Genomic DNA, 21534 nt, shown 5'->3' with positions numbered 1-21534 from the left:
ATTACCCTCTTATAAGAGCTTGAATATCGCAAGCCCTAACTCAAATGAATTTCGATAATGATGATGAATGCAGAGGTGGCTGAGTGGTAAAGCGCTAGGCTTCCGAACCTGGGTTCGAATCCTAGTGAAGACTGGGATTTTCAATTTCGGGATTTTCGGGTGCCTCTGAGTCCACTCAGCTCTAACGGGTACCTGACATTAGTGGGGGGGGGGGGAAGTAAAGGCGGTTGTTCGTTGTGCTGGCCACATGACACCCTCTTTAACCGTAGGCCACAGAAACAGAGGACATTTACATCATCTGCCCTTTAGACCATAAGGTCTGAAAGGAGAAGTTTACTGATGAATGCAGAAGCTTTATTATATGCATAATTTATAAGCTTAATTCTAGAGGGTTAATTACATGTTTCGGATTCTCTATAACAAGAGTTGAATTTAATTTAATTCCTAGTAGTCCTAATGCCCGCTGTACGACGGGGGATGGAAGCGGGCAACATTTGAGCAATCAAATCGCGCGACCAGGCAGCCATCTTGATTCTCATGATTAATATTAGGCAAATATAAAAAAAAAACAAAGAACAATACTACCTTCTAAGAGTATGAAATATCAACTATACTTTGTGATTTAATGTATTGTTATGATTGGGAATTTCTAAAGAAGATTGTGTACATTCTCATTTCAAACAAGAAAAATGATTTTCTCCATTTGTTAAACTTGTTACAGAACACTTTTCTAAGTCTTGAACTTTTTTCTCTTTTTTGTTGTTTCTTTCACTCTTTCTCTTTCTCTCATTCTCTTTTTATGCTTTCTTTTCTTTCTCTTTTTTCCTTCTTTCACCTTTTTCTTTTTTCTAAGCTTTCCATCTTTCTCTCTTTCTATCTACTATTTTTTCTTTCTTTCTTTCATTCTAATTCTTTATTTTCTCTTTCCTTTCCTAAACCCAGTATTTGGATTATATTTTTTTTAAGATTAAGATTGAAGTCTGGATTGTGTTCAAGAACTTGGCCCAACTTGAGGTTGCAATCACCACACATTCTGTTTGTGTGTTTTTCTGAGAAGTTGGGACGCCCCCCCCCCCCCGAAACCCTTCTTTTGTTGTTGTTGTTGTATTTTTTCTGCTTAAAAACCATTTTGGCATGGTTAGCCAAACCTCTCCCGTCTACTGGATCAATATCTACTTATAGCTTCGTACTCCTCCTTGTTAAGACGCCAACCGAGTGGTAGATCTGTCTACACATAATCTGTCAATCTATCGCTTCCAAGCCAAAGTCTACTAATGTCTACATAGTCTATATTGTCTAGGAGGCTGATCCAATGCGTTTCATCATTTCGTTCTTTAATGATGTAAACACATTCCAGCAGAAGTGTTCAATAATGGGAAAAGACTCTAAACAGAACAAATCAAAACAACAAAAAAACAATAATAAATTGTCAAAAAATTTTATTCAAATTACACAGTATACGGGAGGCGCCGTGGCTGAGCGGTTAAAGCGCCTGGCTTCTGAACCTGGGGTCCTGGGTTTCGAATTTCTGCGAAGTTTTGGATTTCGGGACTTTTAGGGCCCCCCCCCCCCGAGTTCACCCAGCTCTACTAGGTACCTGACTTTAGTTGGGGAAATTGTGCCTTTTTTTCTGTTAATAATATTAAACGTGCGATGATTTTAAAATAGCGCCAGATATATTCAAAACAAACGAGAGAACATAGAAAAACTAGTGAAAGGGAGAGAGAAAAGAAATATAGATGCCTACATGCATAGACAGAGCTCGAGAAAGTAAAAGAGAAGGTGAGAGAATCAGAGAAAGGAAAAGCTAAGAAATGTCTGTGTGTGAGATTGAACTCATTATCGATGATCATCTCCATCTCATTCTTTTATCCGGTACGCACGACATTTTAATTTAGATGTCATCAACCTTGGCATCCTTTTCAAGTCCTTCTGTTGGTCTCTGATCTCGCTCTCTCTCTCTCTCTCTCTCTCTCTCTGTAAATGTCCATATAGCTCCCTGCGTGTCTTTATATTCTCTTTTTTTCCCTATTTCCCTCTTTTTTTTTCTATTTTTCTCTCTTTCTTTATCTATATCTCTCTTTTTTTCTCTTTCCCTCTCTGTTTTTCTCTCTTTCCGTATTTTCTACTTCTTTCCTTCTCTCTCTCTTTTCGTGTTTCTCTTTCTCTATTCCCTCTTTCTCTCTCTCCCTATCCCTCTTTTTCTCTTGCTATTTATGTTTCTGTATCCCGGGAGCATGAAGAAAGGAGACAGTGTGGAATGTCATGTTTTATTTTGTTGTCAACGCGCCAAACAACCTGTTCCTTGGTATAACAGACATGAAAAGACATGATTTTATAGACTTAGAAATTATTACGGTAATGCATTGGTAAGCCATGTTCCGAATTAGCATCCTGGAAGAGGCTTCTAAAGATCGATAATCAATAATAAAAATCAAAAGGAAAGGTTACAAGTACAGAATAACGTCAAAGCATCCTAAAACAAAAACAACAAAAAAAAAAAAGCGTGGGCTCATTTCTGGCCCTACAAATATTTACTTCAACTCTGACCCTCGCCTCGGCTCAGTCGTCTCCCCTTACTGTACTTTGAAATGTTTGTCTGTTCCGCCGACTTCAAAACAGGGGTGCTCAACTTGCTGCTCGCGAGATATATGTGGCCACCCAAGTTTATTTTAAATGTATTGGCAAACTTTTGAATATATGCAGTGCTGTACATAAGCGTAAGGAGCCTTAGATATTTGAAATATGGGGCCCTTTGGGGGCCCTTTTTAAGTCCAGATATTATGTCAGTTCGAAATATTGTTTTGGGGACCTGAGCTTATGTAGCCAGTAGGTCAATCTTATTTTCACGTATCGTTCGTTGTACTCCTGAAGGGTTAGGGTTTGGTTCAAAGGTTCTCATTTCTTGACTTTCAGAGACCATCTAGTTTATCTTTTAGATTGTTTCTATTTCACAATACTAAGATTTGTATGCATGGGAATAAGTCCATAAGCAGAAATCTTTATGGTTTATCCGGTATAAAGAATACGGAAGAATTGTTGAGCGAAATATAACAAAAAACAAAAAAAAGGTTATTTGGCTTGGCTTGGCTACCTAGAAGGGGGCTCGAGGTTCGACATCCGACTCGGGCAGAGTTGTGTTTACTGAGCGCCTAAAGACAGCACGGAAAACCAACTCCTAGATACCCCCTCCCCCCCAACTGGTCCACAAATGAGATTGGACCAAAAGCGATCTGAGCATGTTATAAGCATGAAAGTAGCGCTATATAAAAGCTATAATAGGATATAGTTGTCAACGGCGAATTTTCAATAGGGTGTCCTTGACAATGTTTACTGTCTCTATTCATTTCAAAATATTTCACAGTCTTTCTCTTTCCATTTTGTAATACTTATTTAAGGTCCCGTGATATCGTCACTATATTTCATCACATCGCTTTCTTTTCCCCCTCTCTTTATTGTATTTTATCGATTAAAGATGCTAACTAGATCATATTAAAAATGTTTGAATAAAGAGCAGATTGCTGTTATTAGTTTTTAGTGTGAAAATCCTAAATACCCGCTGGTGATTTGGTAATTGTTAATAACTTTTAAAGCAAAATAAATTTAACTCTTTCTCTCCTGATTGACAATGGCATCGTTAATTGGCCCCATTAAATTATCTTAATTTTTTGGTTTGTAAACTTTAATTTGTCTTATATGCAAGGGCATACATTGATCTCTAACAATCATAACATTTTCTGATTAAAAGATAAACATTATCGATGTTTAACCCTAATAGGCTAGTGAAATACAAATGGGAAAAATGAATAATTCCTTCTGACCATGGAAAATAATTACGGAGAGATAGAGTTAAACATTTTGAAATAAAATTGACATATTTGTTTAGATTATATGAACATCGTGATAAATTAATAATGATCAAGTTGAGGTCCACATTACGTTGTCTAACCTACATTAAATCGACTTCATCTTCACCCAGGGGCGTAGCTAGTGTGGGAGAAGGGAGGATCCAAATTTGAAAATCCACCCGGTCCTCCACTTGAGCCCGTCCCCCAAATAAGTGTCCGAATTTAGATTTACATTACATATTAGGACATTATCTCACGTCATGATGACGAATATCAAAATGAATGGGGCCCCTCAGGAGATCAAATCTCCGGGGCCCCTAAATACCTAGCTACGCCACTGCCTTCACCAATTCTTTAGTCTGCTGAACCGTTGGGGCATTGAAATGAATCTGTGTCAATGACTGGTCCGTCCAGTTGTCTTCCCATTGCTTTCTCCGTCTGCCTCTTTTTTTTCTCCTGGTACTGTTCCCTGAAGGAACAAATACAATCTGTCAAATAATGTCATGCAATAAGCCTATTGTAATTTTGAAATGTTTTCATTCACAGACTCTGTTGAAAGCGTTATGTGCAGGTACAGACTTCTTTCATCGCAAGCTAGAAGTAAGTTAATGTTCATTTGTTTCTCTAGTGTATTTAATGTTCATTCGTTTGTCTAGCGTCTTAAATGTTCATTCGTTTCTCTAGCGTCTTTAATGTTCATGTGTTTGTCTAGCGTCTTTAATGTTCCTTTGTTTGTCTAGCGTTTTAAATGTTCATTTGTTTCTCTAGCGTCTTAAATGTTCATTTGTTTCTCTAGCGTCTTAAATGTTCATTTGTTTGTCTAGCGTCTTAAATGTTCATTTGTTTCTCTAGCGTCTTAAATGTTCATTTGTTTGTCTAGCGTCTTTAATGTTCATTCGTTTCTTTAGCGTCTTAAATGTTCAATCATTTGTCTAGCGTCTTAAATGTTCATTCGTTTCTCTAGCGTCTTTAAGGTTCATGTGTTTGTCTAGCGTCTTTAATGTTCCTTTGTTTGTCTAGCGTTTTAAATGTTCATTTGTTTGTCTAGCGTTTTAAATGTTCATTTGTTTGTCTAGCGTTTTAAATGTTCATTTGTTTGTCTAGCGTCTTTAATGTTCATGTGTTTGTCTAGCGTCTTTAATGTTCCTTTGTTTGTCTAGCGTCTTTAAATGTTCATTTGTTTCTCTAGCGTCTTAAATGTTCATTTGTTTCTCTAGCGTCTTAAATGTTAATTCGTTTCTCTAGCGTCTTTAATGTTCATGTGTTTGTCTAGCGTCTTTAATGTTCCTTTGTTTGTCTAGCGTTTTAAATGTTCATTTGTTTGTCTAGCGTTTTAAATGTTCATTAGTTTGTCTAGCGTTTTAAATGTTCATTAGTTTGTCTAGCGTTTTAAATGTTCATTTGTTTGTCTAGCGTCTTTAATGTTCCTTTGTTTGTCTAGCGTTTTAAATGTTCATTTGTTTGTCTAGCGTCTTTAATGTTCATGTGTTTGTCTAGCGTTTTAAATGTTCCTTTGTTTGTCTAGCGTTTTAAATGTTCATTTGTTTGTCTAGCGTTTTAAATGTTCATTTGTTTGTCTAGCGTCTTTAATGTTTATTTGTTTGTCTAGCGTTTTAAATGTTCATTTGTTTGTCTAGCTTTTTAAATGTTCATTTGTTTGTCTAGCGTCTTTAATGTTCATTTGTTTGTCTAGCGTTTTAAATTTTCATTTGTTTGTCTAGCATCTTAAATGTTCATTCGTTTGTTTAGCGTCTTAAATATTCATTTTGTTTGTCTAGAGTCAGATTTTTAAGGGTTATTAAGAGTTAATAAGTACTTTCGCATTTTTAACGACAATACTTTAAATCTTACGGTTGACAATACTGTTATGGTCAAGACGTGTCCGCTTGTGGTCTGCTCGAAATATATAAACGCAGCTCTAGATTTACAATAGTGCATCAACTTAGTGCATCAACTTAGTGCATCAACTTAGTGCATCAACTTAGTGCATCAACTTAGTGCATCAACTTAGTGCATCAACTTAGTACGTTGTCCTCCACAAAGTCAAAATTATAAATATTTGAAAAATAAAATATTTATATATTTTTTTAAAGAGCAGACGTGAGAAAATTTGCAGATGCTTGTAGATATAAGTATTATCATAATGTAAACATTATTAAATGTTTCTAAAATGTGTAGGGGCCTCCACGAAAATCCTGCCGCGGGGCCTCCACGTTCTTAAGTCCGGCCCAGGATCTACGTCTACTCTTTTTAATAAAGTTTGTTTGTTTGTCTGTCTGGATGGATGCCATCTTGTATACGTCATTTCTCCCCATTCCTTTTCTTGCACAATAATTCATTTTCGAAGGAGATAAATGAATAAATTAAAAACGATTAAGACTAAGAGTAAGACTGCTTTATTGATCCTTATGGAAATTTGTTGTGATTACAAGGACTCGTTTCTCCTATACAGACAACATAACAAGAACTTAAACATAAATAGAACAGACACAACATAAAGAGTTAAATTAAAGATATCTAATTTGTGGTTATTATTGTTCTTAAATATAGAAAAAAGGAGCTAAATATTGAAATATTGAGATATACGCAAGTAATTCTGTGGTTATTTCTGTTATATAAGCTTTGTTTTTTTTTTTATGTATTTTTTATATTTTGCTGGTTTAAGTATCACAATGTGTGGGTAGTGGGATGTCTTAGTCACAGCTACTCAGCTACACACATATCAGTACACTCTCATACACTCTCATAGCCATAGAGGAGTAGGACGAGAAAGTGAGCCAGGGATCAGGTCGGCCACTTTCCGAAAAAGGAGTGTGGGGAGGTGTGGGGGTGTGCAATCCAACCTACTAAATGTCACTCCCATTACGTGGGTTGCTGGACAGTGGAGAGCTTATGTCCCCTTCTCCCATCACTTGGCTCCGTTCCCCATTTCTTGACTCAAAACCAACACGAACATACGTCATCAGTTAGACCACTTGACCAGCAACAACACAAAAAAAAAGGGCCTCCAAAGTAGAACAAAACAGAAGAACAAAAAAACAACACAACTAATGGAGATGAGCCACGTCATCACTGTCAACCTCTTTATAAAGTCTATACTTCTCCAGGCACTTGACGCAAGCGAATTCTCGGGTCCCCTTGATGATTTTTTCTTGCAAATACTCTCTACCATAAACTAGTTACATGAATTTATAAGTTAAAAAAAAAAAAAAAAAATAGTGTTGACAAATGAAAAGAAACTCATACTGGATTTTACTTTGCACCAGTCAATAATTGAACTAGTAACATATCTAGACTAACAATAAAAAAAAAAGAATGTAGACAAATTAAAAAAAAAATAAAGGGGTGGGGGAAGACCTGAATTCGAACTAATGGCTCTAGCCCTCTCATGCTTTTCAAACCAATACGGTAAACACTCTGCTAGTGGAGAGCTTATGAACATGGAGTTGAACATGGAACATTGTATTGTTATGTATTGTTTCCATAGGCTGAAACTTTCTTTTAACTGACAACACAGGAATCAATTTAAAAACTTAACCAATTAGTTAATTAACTAATAGGTAATTAGTCATTTCGTTTGGTTATTTTGAACAAGGGAAAGAAATTGTACTTGACTGCGGCGGTGGTATAAGCTGAATTGGTGCCTTCAATAGGACGCCGCTCTAAATAGAAACAAACGAAATATAACTATACAATCCTCTCTAGTCATAAGTACTTCACTAGCAATGTGGTTAGCACGTCGGCCCGAGGAGGCTTGAGCCACGAGTTCGGAATCAGGTTGTTCCCCCCACCTTTTTTGTGTAAATGCTTAAAAAAAAACAAATTACGGTAAAGTCAACCCAGATATCCCTTTATTTCTTCTCTCCCCTTCCCTATTGGTCCAGATAAATGATAGGATCATAACATATTGAGAAAGGTAAAAGCATAAAATAGCGCAAAACAAAAACTAGGATTAATATCAAAGATTGGTCTAGAGTCTATGGGAAATTTAATTACATGAGTGATCCAAACTAATTGATAAAACCAAACTTCGTATTAGCTTTGTAATTTTTTAAAATGTTTTGTTTAAAATGTTTTTGTTTTTTTTTATTCTCTCCCCCTAAAAGTTGTTGGTTTTACATCCATACGTGATTCTTCATTTTTACTTCATTTTTACTGGAAATTTTTATTTGCGACCCTCTTACTAGTTCACTTCCAAGGCTTATCAACGTAGTGGTATGACCAGTGGCGTAGATAGGAAATTGCAATCACCTGGGGGCCCAGGGGGCCTGACCTTTTTGGTGGACACTGCATTTTGCGTAATATTTCACATAAAGTCAAAAACACTCATTTGAGCCCCCCCCCCCCCCCTGAAGTGGGGGTCCGGGGACATTTTCAAATTCTCCCCCTCCCTCCCCCCATCTAGCTACGCCTCTGGGTCTGGCCCAATACATACACAGCGGTGACCCCTAGAAGACCAGAATCCTCTACACTCTCAGTAGCCGAAATGTGCAGTCGAGACTTTCTTCTACCTCCGCTATTCTAGGCAGCAGTGCAATAAGCAAGAGCAGTGTCCTCCAACCTTTTTATTAACCTCTGTGCAGCATTGCAAAAAAAAAAAAAATACAAAAAAATGTGAAGTCCTGCGGCACCAATCCACAGCATCACTGTTGCTTTGGGCTGAAACTTTTAAATGGTGGAAAGCAATTTGTTTTCGGCCGGACATAGCCCGCGAGCCGTGGTTTAGGCATCATAATTTTAGAGTGATCTTAGTGAAAATAAGAGTTATTCCCCCCCCCTTATATGGGTTTAATCTCCCCTGATGAGGATTGTCAAGGTTGGCAGTGTGTTTTTATGACAGTCCCTGGATGACGCTCATGTCAACCTTCTGACACATTTCATTGACCATATCACTTGACGGGCTTTGTGACAGATGCTCATGACAGGTGAGGAATCAAGGGAGACGACTTATAAAATTAAGGGGCAAGCATTTATGAAGTAGTTGGTTCTAGTATAAGTGATAAAATTTCATAAAAAGTAATAATATATCTTCTATTTAGATTGTATAGCTTTTGAAATAATGAAGATAATTATTTTAATTAGTGGGAAAATATTAACAATAATTGCTATGTAAATAAACGAAAGTCAACATATTATTCAGTTTTTTTTTATACTTTTTTGAACCGTTGTGTTGTTTTGTAGTACACGACTATTCAATAAAATAGAACTATCATTGACAATGTAGTAACCATGTAAGAGGGAGTAGTGGTTCTTCATAAAATAGAACTATCATTGACAATGTAGTAACCATGTAAGAGGGAGTAGTGGTTCAGGCTTATATACAAGAGTGCAAGGTTCGAGTCTCAATGACAAATAGGATATTGAATTTCGAGATTTGTAGAACGACCTTTAGTCCACCAAATCTTACTGTGTACCAGACATTAGTGCAGACAAAAGTGCAGGCGCTTGTGATGGCCATAGGTTTCGATTGTATAATAAGATTTGTTCCGTTACTTGAGAATTCGGTTTAGATAAACGGCTGGTCCGATTAACCGGTTGTCCAATTAACTGGATTCGATTTATCAGTTTTATCTTACAAAATCAGGATCTAAATTTTTTGTCGATCCTATTATTTAAATAAAAATAATTTTTGTTTAGTTTGTTCGTCGGGTCACGAGACGATGATATAATGTCAAGATAACTGCTGGAGTTTACAATGCAATTACGCTCGCGACATTAATTTAAGTGTTGTTTTTTTTTAATGTAGAAATATCATTTAAAAAGAAGGTATCATCCTGATATATCTTGTTGTATGACGTATTGACTGGCTGGTCATGTGATTAGATGTTACGATTTTCTGTCACGCAAGTTTCCCTGTTACAGATTTCCCGTTGAGATGTAGAGCTCTTCAATTGAGAAGGAAATCCTTTAAAGTAAATTATTCTATTTAATAGTATGGTTTTGCATAATCATAAATTATCTGGATGTTTTCTTGCTGGCTACAGCTTTTAGAGACCTCCGTCTGGAGCAAGAGAGCGTGGCTTTTGTTGCCCTACATGCGGGGCCTGGGGCGTAGTCCCAGTCACCACCCCTTAGGCCATCTCTGGCCAAACTGCTATGTGCGAAATTTTGGCTTGAAATAAATAATTCAATTAAACTTCCACCTTTTTTTATTTGACAAAGCTTACATCAACCCATTCTGTCTGTCTGTCTGGTAAAAACTCAAAACACATTACGCTATTTCTCCTTCACCCATTCTCGGATCAGTTTGAACATTGCACAAATAATTCATTGGCATAGACAAGGCATATGAGTCGGTAAAAATTAATTAACCTATTCAATTAATTATTGGTAATTAAATATGTGTATACCGAATAAAGGAAATAAATTCTACATCATTAAGAGATGTAGTTGTAAGTCTTGAGTTCTTTCTCTGTGAGAAGCCTTTTGTTTTTTTAAAGATTTTGTTTTTTTTATTTTGCTTCTTTAACATTGTTTTGTAAAATTTAGCCTATTATTCGAATGTCTGCATTGGTAGATATGTCAGCAGGGGAAGACCATTAAAAGTTCCACTTCAAACCTTGTGGTCTATAGGGCAGATGATGTAAAGTTGATCCTGTTTCTGTGACCTACGGTTAACGAGTGTGTTATGTGGCCAGCACAACGACCACCCGCCTTTACTTTTCCCCAACTAAGGTCAGGTACCCATTAGAGCTGGGTGGACTCTGAGGCACCCAAAGTTCCCGAAATTAAAAATCCCAGTCTTCACCAGGATTCGAACCCGGAATCCTCAGATCGGAAGCCAAGCGCTTTACCGTTCAGGCACCGCACCACCTGGAAGGCCATTAAACGAGTTCAACTAACAGTAAATACGTTATTATTATTATTATTATTACTATTATTATTATTATTACTTGTATATAAAGTGAAGTTTCAAACAGACTGGCACTTGTTCGTTTCCTTTAAATGACACACACGTGACACTCCACCCCACACACGTCATGACACGTCTGCTCCAGCTGGGCTTCACAGGATACAAAACGTCAAAGATACTTTCCATTTCCTCCTCTTCCTTTATCCGTCTTTTATTTTCTAAAAAGCAATCCTGCAACAGAGCATTTATAACGAAACAATGTTTTGTGTGTGTCTTTTTCAACGCAATTGATGATATGATGTGATAGGAAAAAGAATAAGTTTCAGACAATTAAATTTCTTTGGTCTCAATATAGTTACCTAGAACTATAAACTAATTTTTTAAATTTGCAGTGGAGATTTAATGATCAATTGAACTGTGTGAAAAGAAAATAATAGAAATTAACATGTATGAAACTAACAACGATCAAAGTAATAAAGACAAGAATAAATTCTGCAAATAGATTATGTTATGCCTTACATTGTAGCGGTTCTCAACCTTTTAAGCTCGGCGACCGCTTTTTACAATCCCCAACTCTGCCGCGACCCCCCCCCCCGACACACACATACAGCAACAGAATAGTAGACAATAACAATCCGTATTTTCGATGGTCTTAAGTGACCCCTGGCAAATCGTCAATCAACCCCCAAGGGGGTCGCGACCCACAGGTTGAGAACCCCTGCATCACAAGTTCTTTCAAATTTTATAATTATTTGCAAAATCTTCATTTTCTGTCTTACTTCTCGTTCTGTTTGGCTCTCTAGAGTTATCCTACTTTGTTGTCAAAAGACTTGAACATTACCTTTAACTCTTTCTCGTCGTAATTATTTTCCACGTTCCGATGGAATTATTCATTTTGCTTATTTGTTGTTTCACTACCCCGCTATGATTAAACTTCAATAACTTTTTTTTTGTTTGTCATCAGGAAATGTTATATTATGTATAGAATTATAGGGGAAGGCGTGGTCTTTTAATATAACACAAATTAAAGTTGATAAAACCGAAAATTTAATTTCATGGAGTTACATGTAGATTTGTATCGTCAGTTAGGAGAGAAGGGGTTAATCATATTTTTCTAGATTTAAAATTTATTCATCAGTACCAGCTACTTGGTTTTCGTAATCTGTTTCTGAAAACTTCTCTATTCTGAAATGAAGGCAAGAAAAAAAGTCTTCCGATCGCTACATTTGCTACATTGAAATGTAACAGCTAACGCGCAGAAAAGGTTTTGTTCTGTAAAAATCAGTAACGCAGACTAAAAATGCTAAATACCCAGGTGAAATAATAAATGAAAAACTGTCATGGAATCCACATATTGATAAAACTATTTAAAAAATCAAACTGAAAATTTCGATTTATTAAAAGTAATTTCTATAAATCAAATAAAAATATAAAGTTAATGTTATTTAACCTTGGTTAGGCCAATAATAAAATATGCATCCTCAGTTTGGGACCCCTCAACTCAAGAAAACATTAAGAAACTGGAACAGACACAAAATAGAGCTGTGAGATTCATAGCAAACGAATATTCACATTTGATTAGAGTAACACCTTTAGTAAAATCACTAAATTTAGAAAGCCTTCAGGACAGAAGACTCAAAACTAAAGTAGCAATTATACATAAAACACTGAACCATAATCTTCAAATACAAACACAAAATCTAATAAAATACTCAGACACAAAGATAAGGGCACATTCCTCGTCCCATATGCTAGGACAAATTTGTACAAATGCTCCCTCTTCCCTAGCGCTATTAGAGCATGGAATGGGTTGCCTGAGCCAGTCAGGAAAACCAATGACTTGGCAGAATTCAGGTCATTGGTAAACATGCATACTAGACGCATGACGCATAGGACGTATTTATCCTATTTTTTGAAGTGACGCCTGAATTTGACATGATAAAATAAGAACATTGAATACAACAGCTACTTTGAAGCTTGATTGTCCAATAATTTACATGTAACTTTGGATGTAACATCCGAAGTTACTGCTGTAACTAGGAATACTTTTTTCCCTACCCTGCGCTCTAAGACTACAGAATTGATTAGCTTTCTTTTCGTTTGGTCAAGTCACTTCCTGTGGTCAGTTGGGTTCTTTGGTCGTCTAGGTTATCTTTCTTCTAACCTAATAATATTTTTTTACCCCAGAGTAATCTCCCTTGTTCGGTGGTTTTTCTATATAATCAGAAATGTGTTTGAGTGTTTTGAGTATGTGTGTGAGCTTGAGGTGTTTGAGACTGTTTGTGTGTTAGCGTTTTTGTGTCCTCTGTATGTGTGTTAGCGACACCCACATTATCTCTTGTGGCAAGATGTGGCACAGTTCCAGAAACGGGCCAGCCCTGTGACATGTAGGTGACAGCCTTCTATAATTCAAGTGACCGCGACACGACATCTCCGATGATATCCATGGCCATTAGGTGTGGACAAAGGAGAATCGACTCGCGCTCCCTCTTTTAACACATCATACGCACAAATCATAAACCCATCATTATGGTTTGAACACTTTGGGGCCTAATACAATTATTGTAACAGAAAATTATAGTCCACAACTAATGAGCACATAGTCTACGTGTTTGTGTGTGTGTGTTGTGGGAATTTGTGTATAAAATAATTACAGTAGACAAAAAAATTGTGAACCATACACATTTTTTTGTTTGTAATCATTAGTTGCCAGAATGTTAAAGTACCAAAGGGACATTTTTGGCTAAATTTAGTAAACATTGAACTGATCTTAATAATGACCGCATGACAAATGAAGTGATTAGAAACAAGATTATTTGTAGCTATTGGACCCAAAGATGACCTGCTATCTACTGTAAAAAAAAAAAAAAGTAAACTTAAACTTTACGGCCATAACAGAAGGTCCTCAGGGCTTTCAAAGATCTTATCTTTTCTCTTCTTATATAATACAGACATTACAGAAAAAAAAAAAAGAAGATGATTACGTCCTACGCGTCATGCATTTAGTCATGCATATTAAACAATGACCTAAATTCTGCCAAGTCACTGGTTTTCCTGGCAACCCATTCCATGCTCTAATAGCGCTAGAGAAGATGGAGTTTTTGTACAAATGTGTCCTAACATATGAAACGAGGAATGTGCCTTCCTCGTGATAACCACAAAAAAAACAACAACCTTCAATGCCACTAGCACACTCTCACAAACACACATACACACTTAGTCATGATCCAGGCTTGTCACTTTCTGTCCGCGTCTGTCCTACTTGAATATTTGTGTCAAGGAAGACAGTCATTGACCTAAATTGACAACTAAACGTTGACAGCCACGAAATCTCCCCCCCCCCCTTTTTTTTCCCAATACTAAAGAAGACATCGACTGTCAGAGATGTTGAGAAGACAACAAGAAGCTGTTTTCACTTTTAGCCTAAAGAACTATAGTTCTAGTAACAAGAATTCCTATTTCTATTCTAAACCTCATCAAGAGTTTGCTATTCCAAATCAATAAATTCATAAGAAATAACTTGAGACAAAAAAATATAACACTTTTATTTTTAATTTTATCCTATAATTATGGAAATCTCTAAATAAATGTATATTTCTTATCCACATATAAATCTAATAGAACATATTTATTAGAGACTAACTACTTAATCATTTGTATAATGCCGTACTCCGCCTCGAAGTAATTTTTTTGGCTATTTATTGTATTTAAAGTGTTACTGTTAACTAGGTGTACAAACAATAATTAGCCGTATCCACGCAAAAAGGACTTTATACATTAAACCAACGTTGGACTATCGAATTGTGGCGGTTAAATTTTTTTTTTTAAATTTCGTCTGTCGATGTAGAGAACAAAGTCATGAGCTTTTTAATAATATACTGAAATGAAACAGAGTGGTTGTAAAGTTTATGGAAACTCAAGAACGGATATAAAACAAGTCCATCGATGAATTAGATGACAATAAAATCACATATGTAAATCGTATGAAACAATACGGTCGATTAACTCTATAGGATATGGTTTATAGCGACAGTGAAATCCGATGAAGCTCAATCGAACTTCGGAGAACCAATAAACGCTAGTATCTCACCTTGTCGTTCTTTTCTAATCTCTCGTAAAGACTTTTTTCTAAATACTACACTTATTCTTGACCCTTCTTCCAAATCTTTTTTGGATTTTTTTCCTGCTGACCAGCGTATTTGTTTCAGCAATAACTTAAAAGGTCAGGAGCGGAAGTTTTGCTGGACATCCAGAACGTCTTGTTGACTTTCTATTCTGCGTGTGTGAAACTGGACTTCAAGCTGTGTCTGTGAAACTGGATTTCAAGCTGTGTCTGTGAAACTGGACTTCAAGCTGTGTCTGTGAAACTGGACTTCAAGCTGTGTCTGTGAAACTGGACTTCAAGCTGTGTCGTTGAAACTGGACTTCAAGCTGTGTCTGTGAAACTGGACTTCAAGCTGTGTCTGTGAAACTGGACTTCAAGCTGTGTCTGTGAAACTGGACTTCAAGCTGTGCCTGTGAAACTGGACTTCAAGCTGTGTCTGTGAAACTGGACTTCAAGCTGTGTCTGTGAAACTGGACTTCAAGCTGTGTCGGTGAAACTGGACTTCAAGCTGTGTCTGTGAAACTGGACTTCAAGCTGTGTCTGTGAAACTGGACTTCAAGCTGTGTCTGTGAAACTGGACTTCAAGCTGTGTCTGTGAAACTGGACTTCAAGCTGTGTCTGTGAAACTGGACTTCAAGCTGTGCCTGTGAAACTGGACTTCAAGCTGTGTCTGTGAAACTGGATTCAGATGATGTGTTTGTTAAACTGGATTCATATGATGCGTTTGTTAAACTGGAGTCAGATAATGTGTCTGTTAAATTGGACCCAGGCTGTGTATGTGAAACTAGACTTTAGACTTTGTCTGAGGAGCTGGTGAAACTGGACTCTAGACTCCTCTCTAAAACTTTCGCATTTAGACTTTGTGAATTCGGACTTAAAACTGTTTTTGAAGAACTGGACTCCAAAATCTTAGCAAATGACCCACAAAAGTGACCTGTGTATGTGAAACTAGACTTTAGACTTTGTCTGAGGAGCTGGTGAAACTGGACTCTAGACTCCTCTCTAAAACTTTCGCATTTAGACTTTGTGAATTCGGACTTAAAAACTGTTTTTGAAGAACTGGACTCCAAAATCTTAGCAAATGACCCACAAAAGTGACCTCATAATGAAAGAAAATATAAAATAGTCTGGCCAATAGAGTTTCTATTACATGAGATGCTCCGGTGATCAAAGCAGGTACTCCAGGAAACGACCACCTTAAAAAAATGAGACACCCTCACAAAGACCTTCATAGAAATATAATCACATACAAGACCCTGGCATAAATACCTCCACACGTTTATCTGGGAACAAGAACAAAAATCGATACGAACAATTTTTTTTTTGTTTTTTTTTTGCAAAGTTCAGATAGTAAAAGTGAATCTAATTTTAAAAACAACATCTGACATTAAAATACAAAGGCGTTGGGGACGAGCGTAGCGAGAAGAACTCTTAGATTTCAGTGTTTAAAAATGTTTAAAAAAGCACGAATCATAAATACATGGGGAAACAATGAAAGAGAAAAAGACAAAGATGATTATTTGATAAATCGAACGACCGTGGACTTCCATCTCGGTTAATTGGACAAGTCTGGGGTTAGTTAAATAGTCTCTTCCTTGTCTCACGGTCAACATTCTAAAGTCAAAGCTATCGACTTCTAGTCTGTGATTGCGCGTGCGAGTTTGCGCGTGAACACATTTTTTTGTTTTAGGTGTATGTGTCGCGAGTACCGACAGGATCCATCTGGGAATATATTTATTATTTCTATCTGATTTGTTTTTTAGCCCATTCTGGTGTAAACAAGGTCTAGCTCTCGAAGCATTTCTTTGCGTGTTGCTTGTAGATCTAGACCCTAGAAGTCCAGTCTTGGAGAAACTGGTCTGAAAGACTGGAAAGAAATCTGAGTAAAAGTGGACTCTTCGAAACGTCGATGCATTGAATAGTTCTGAAGATAAATGCTTCGTAAAATCGTCCCTCTTTGGTTGAAGTTTTATCAAACTAGCATTACAGATAAATACATCAAATTTATTTTATGTGTCTAGGGTGGTTTCCCTTGTTCGAGATTGCAAACACAATAATTTGTTACCAATAATAAATGACCTAATTCCTTTTTTTTTTTAAATTGATTCTTATTTCAACATATAAAAGAAATGATTGTTTTTTGGTTACACACACATTTGCAAAGCTCGCGAATTCACTGGTTAATTAGCAAATGAGAATGATGAATCTCCCTATTTTTATACTTGACACCATTAGTCAAGACAATTTTTTATGAATAAAACCCAAATGTAATCACCTAATTAAAAGTGTTTCTTTTTATCTCTCCCCAGACGTTTGACTTATGCGTGGTCCTCATTTCTTTTGTTGTTGACTTGGTCTGTAATTTCACCATGCCTTACTACAAGATCGAAGACTTTGCATTCATTCTGGCGTTCTTACTTCCCTGGCGAGTCATTCGTGTCGTCAATAGTAAGTATTTATTTTTTACTAAAGACATACCGACTTAAGACTGGACTTATGGCCATTCTAGTTTTTTTTTTTTTTAATTGTATGTGAATAGATAGCTGGATGGCTGCCTTGTCGTGCGGTATGCGCGCTGGACTGTCGTTCGAACTTCTTGGGTTCATACCCTGCCCACTGCCATCCCCTGTCGTCGTTCTGGAGGTTAGGACTAGGAAGTAGATTACTAACTCTGAAGGAACACCCGAAACATGTAAAACAAACATGAAATCCTTACACTCATATATTAGCATTTTTAGTTGTAATTATAATTACAACTATTATAGTAAGGAAACAACTTCATTACCTTTATGTATAAACACTGGTTAATATTGTCTGTTTTGCACGCCGGGCACGACATGGCCTTAATTCTGCCGATGTGCCTAAACTCAAAACTCAAACTCTGTTTTGCATGCTTGTTTCCACTGCATCTTCTTGTATGTAAAACCTAGTAAACTAGAGAGGTGGACAAATACAACTCTTCGTGGATACCCTTTCAAACATCTCTGAGAGCCTTCAGCATTGACCCCAGCCACCTCAGCGACAAAAGCACATGACAGAGCATCATGGCGTCGCGCTGTGAAAACTGGGACGAAAATTGCAGACAAGAGAACAGCGCTGGTAGAAGAAAAGCGTCAGAGGGAAAAATCAAGGCAAACGACACAAGCTCCAGTTGGAATAACCTGCCCAGTGTGCAGCCGAACATTCCGGGCTCTTATAGGTCTCATCAGCCGCACGACGAGGCACAGAAACGCGGTGCGAATTCGTTACCCCCTCTCCCCCCCTGGATGACGTCTGATGACGAAAATGATCATCATCGAAATAGGATGCACGAACTTTATTATTATAGCTTATATATAGCGCTACTTTCATGCTTATAGCATGCTCAGGGTGCTTTGGTCCAATCTCATTTGTGGACCAGTGGGGGGGGGGGGGAGGGGGTATCTAGGACTTGGTTTTCCGTGCTGCCTTTAGGTGCTCAGTAAACGCAACTCTGCCCGAGCCGGGTGTCGAAGCTCGAGCCCCCTTCTAGGTAGCCAAGACAAGCCAAGTTCAAGCGCCTCTCACGCTTCCCACTGACATAGATGACTTTGATGACGTGGCAAGAACGCCGCGATGTGTATTCTCGCCTGTTAGCACACAACTTCCAGTTCATTGAATGACGAACCTTTAGTTTGTTTTAGTTTTTCTCAGGCTGTTTGCGTCACATCTCCAGGATTTATTTAATTAATGGAGTACCAGCGACTTGTAGGGAGTCCTGATGTAACGTAGAAGCGACACAAGATACTGCTTTGGACACAGCTTAATTAGGACAGAGCTTAATTAGGACACAGCTTAATTAGGACCCAGCTTAATAAGGACACAGCTTAATTAGGACCCAGCTTAATTAGGACCTAGCTTAATTAGGACCCAGCTTAATTAGGACCCAGCTTAATTAGGACCCAGCTTAATTAGGACCAAGCTTAATTAGGACCTAGCCTAATTAGGACTCAGCTTAATTAGGACCCAGCTTAATTAGGGCACAACTTAATTAGGACCTTTTATGCACTACGCAAGACAGCAGGGTTTCTGTCCAGGGCTTTTGCAAGAGAGGATTTGAGCCTCTCAAGCTCTCACTCAAATGGAGTTTGATGATGATGATGAATTAGGACCTAGCTTAATTAGGACCCAGCTTAATTAGGAACCAGCTTAATTAGGACCCAGCTTAATTAGGACCTAGCTTAATTAGGACCCTGCTTAATTAGGACAGCTTAATTTGGACCCAGCATAATTAGGACCTTGCTTAATTAAAACTTTGCTTAATTAGGACCCAGCTTAATTAGGACACAGCTTAATTAGGACAGATTAATTTGGACCCAGCTTAATTAGGACCTTGCTTAATTAAAACCTTGCTTAATTAGGACCCAGCTTAATTAGGACACAGCTTAATTAGGACAGCTTAATTTGGACCCAGCTTAATTAGGACCTTGCTTAATTAAAGCCTTGCTTAATTAGGACCCAGCTTAATTAGGACCCAGCTTAATTAGGACCCAGCTTAATTAGGACACACTAAAAGTGGCTCCATGGCTAGATATTAATAATTATTAACAACAAATGTCTTATGTTGATTACCGGGGTGCCCAACATCTGATATGAGAGAAATATTTATTAACAAATATTAAAAATCAATATTAAAACATACAAGAGTACACCAGAGTGGTTACAGGGAGATCTTTAACATTGTATCTATATCACAAGGAAACAAATATTCGATTTGTTGATTACAAGGATCCCCATTTCTTAAACAGGTCAATATGTTTCAAATATGTAAAATCAAATTTTAAACATTTATTCTGTTTACCGATTTATCAGATGTTAAAGATTTACGCAGAATTCGTTACCAATTACCAAAAAAATTAATTAATAACTCTTTCTTGCTAATTATAGTGATAGGGCTAGACTAGAGATACCCTAATTAGAGAAAATAAAAAAAAAATTAAAAAAAAACGAATCCTATTCCACTTTTTTTTTAGAAAACCATTCATTCAAAATCGTGTAATAATTTTTCGATACTAGTTTCTTTTAGTATTCACATTATAATGGAGAAAATGGTCAAGCCACAATGTATATATTATATATATGTATATGTCTATGTATGTATACTATATATGTTTGTATGTATGTATCAAAAATCAACTGAGTCATTGAGATTAGGAACTATATAAATTCACTCCGTGACCACTGGTGAAGATGGACACGTTGACCTAATTTCATTTTCGATTGTCTGTCCCCAGGTCTTGTTGTGGCTGTCCAGGACCACGAGCACTTCCGGTTGAAGCTCATCTACGACAGAAAGAAGAAAATTGTGAACAGTCTCCGGGAGTCCGAAATAAAATTACAACTGTTCCGAGTAAGTCGCTCGCCCCTTCTCCCCCCTCCACGCCCCCAAGGGCGTCACGTCTTTTCTCAAACTCAACGACATTGCTAACCAGCCTAGCCCCCAGTAACCTAATGTTGTTATTTATCTTCGAAAAGTGAATATATTTCTTCTTGACTTCTCAACGTTCGATATCTTCCATTTTCTATTTAAATGCTTCGACATCCCCTTTTAAAAATTACATTTTCGGAAAGCTACTTGGTGGTGTTGTATACGCTGTGGACCATCGTCGCTATGGTCTAGGGCAGGGGTTCTCAACCTGTGCATCGCGACCCCCTTGGGGGTCGATTGACGATTTACCAGGGGTCGCCTAAGACCATCAAAAATAAGGATTGTTATTGTCTATTCTCCTATTGCTTTGTGTGTCTATGGGGTAGCGGCAGAGTGGTATATTGTAAAAAGGGGTCGCCGAGCTTAAAAGGTTGAAAACTGCTGGTCTAGGGTTTGAAACCATGCCCACCCGGTCATCCGCTGTCTTCCTCTAGAAGTTTTGGGCAAAGAATCTACACTTTTGCATGAACGTATGAAACTACTCATTAAGTGTAATCAAATCTTATAATGGCATCAGGGCCGGATTTAAGAAGATGGAGGCCCTAGACAGAAATTTTGTTTAGGCCCCTACAATTTTTCGAAAATTTTGATGAAGAATCACTTTTGAATGAAAGTACTTTTATCTAAAAGCGTGCTATGTTTTAGAAGAAAGAAATAGATTTCTTGTATATATCAATACTGCAGCTCTAATGAATACCTGACTTTGGTTGAGGAAAGTAAAGGCGGTCGGTCGTTGTGCTGGCCACATGACACTCTGCTCGTAACCGTTGGGAGAAGAAGAAGATGACCTTAACATCAACTGCCCTATAGATCGAAAGGTCTAAAAGGGGAATCTTTTTCTTTAACTCAGCGATATATATATATATATATATATATATATATATATATATATATGCTGTACGCGTTTATGCCTAGGGTTAGGGTTTACTGGGCGTTAGGGTTCGGGTTTGGAAAAAAATCGCCCTTCTCCAAAGTTCTGGATCAGCTAGTGGTTGTTGTTGATGATGATGATGTGGTTGTTGTGGTGATGATAATGATGGTGTTATTGTTGACGATGATAATGATGTTGTTATCAATGATGATGGCGATGATGATGATGATAATGATGAAACTGATGATGATAATGATGGTGATGTTGATAATGATGATGAATTGGGTTTGGGATACGAACGTTATGGCCACTGTGACAATCAATTCGTATTTGGTGTTTAAAATATTTTAAACTTCATTTAACCATACCTTAGACTAAGATTGCTTATTGATCCTTATTGGAAATTTGTTG

At 37.2% G+C, this 21534-nt stretch overlaps 1 protein-coding gene across 1 annotated transcript in view; it reads left to right on the top strand.

Annotated features, from left to right (window-relative positions):
• Nucleotides 1–21534, top strand: part of LOC106051433 (uncharacterized) — a 245402-nt gene that overhangs the window by 214461 nt on the left and 9407 nt on the right. Inside the window, exons 6-8 of the mRNA XM_056043751.1 lie at nt 4395–4448; nt 17116–17254; nt 20059–20174. Of these exons, the coding sequence (XP_055899726.1) occupies nt 4395–4448; nt 17116–17254; nt 20059–20174 (309 nt within the window). The remainder of the gene's footprint in view (nt 1–4394; nt 4449–17115; nt 17255–20058; nt 20175–21534) is intronic.

The sequence above is a fragment of the Biomphalaria glabrata genome, chromosome 10 (genome assembly GCF_947242115.1).
Source record: "Biomphalaria glabrata chromosome 10, xgBioGlab47.1, whole genome shotgun sequence".
Classification (NCBI taxonomy): domain Eukaryota; kingdom Metazoa; phylum Mollusca; class Gastropoda; family Planorbidae; genus Biomphalaria; species Biomphalaria glabrata.
This window is presented reverse-complemented; position numbering and strand designations above follow the sequence as displayed.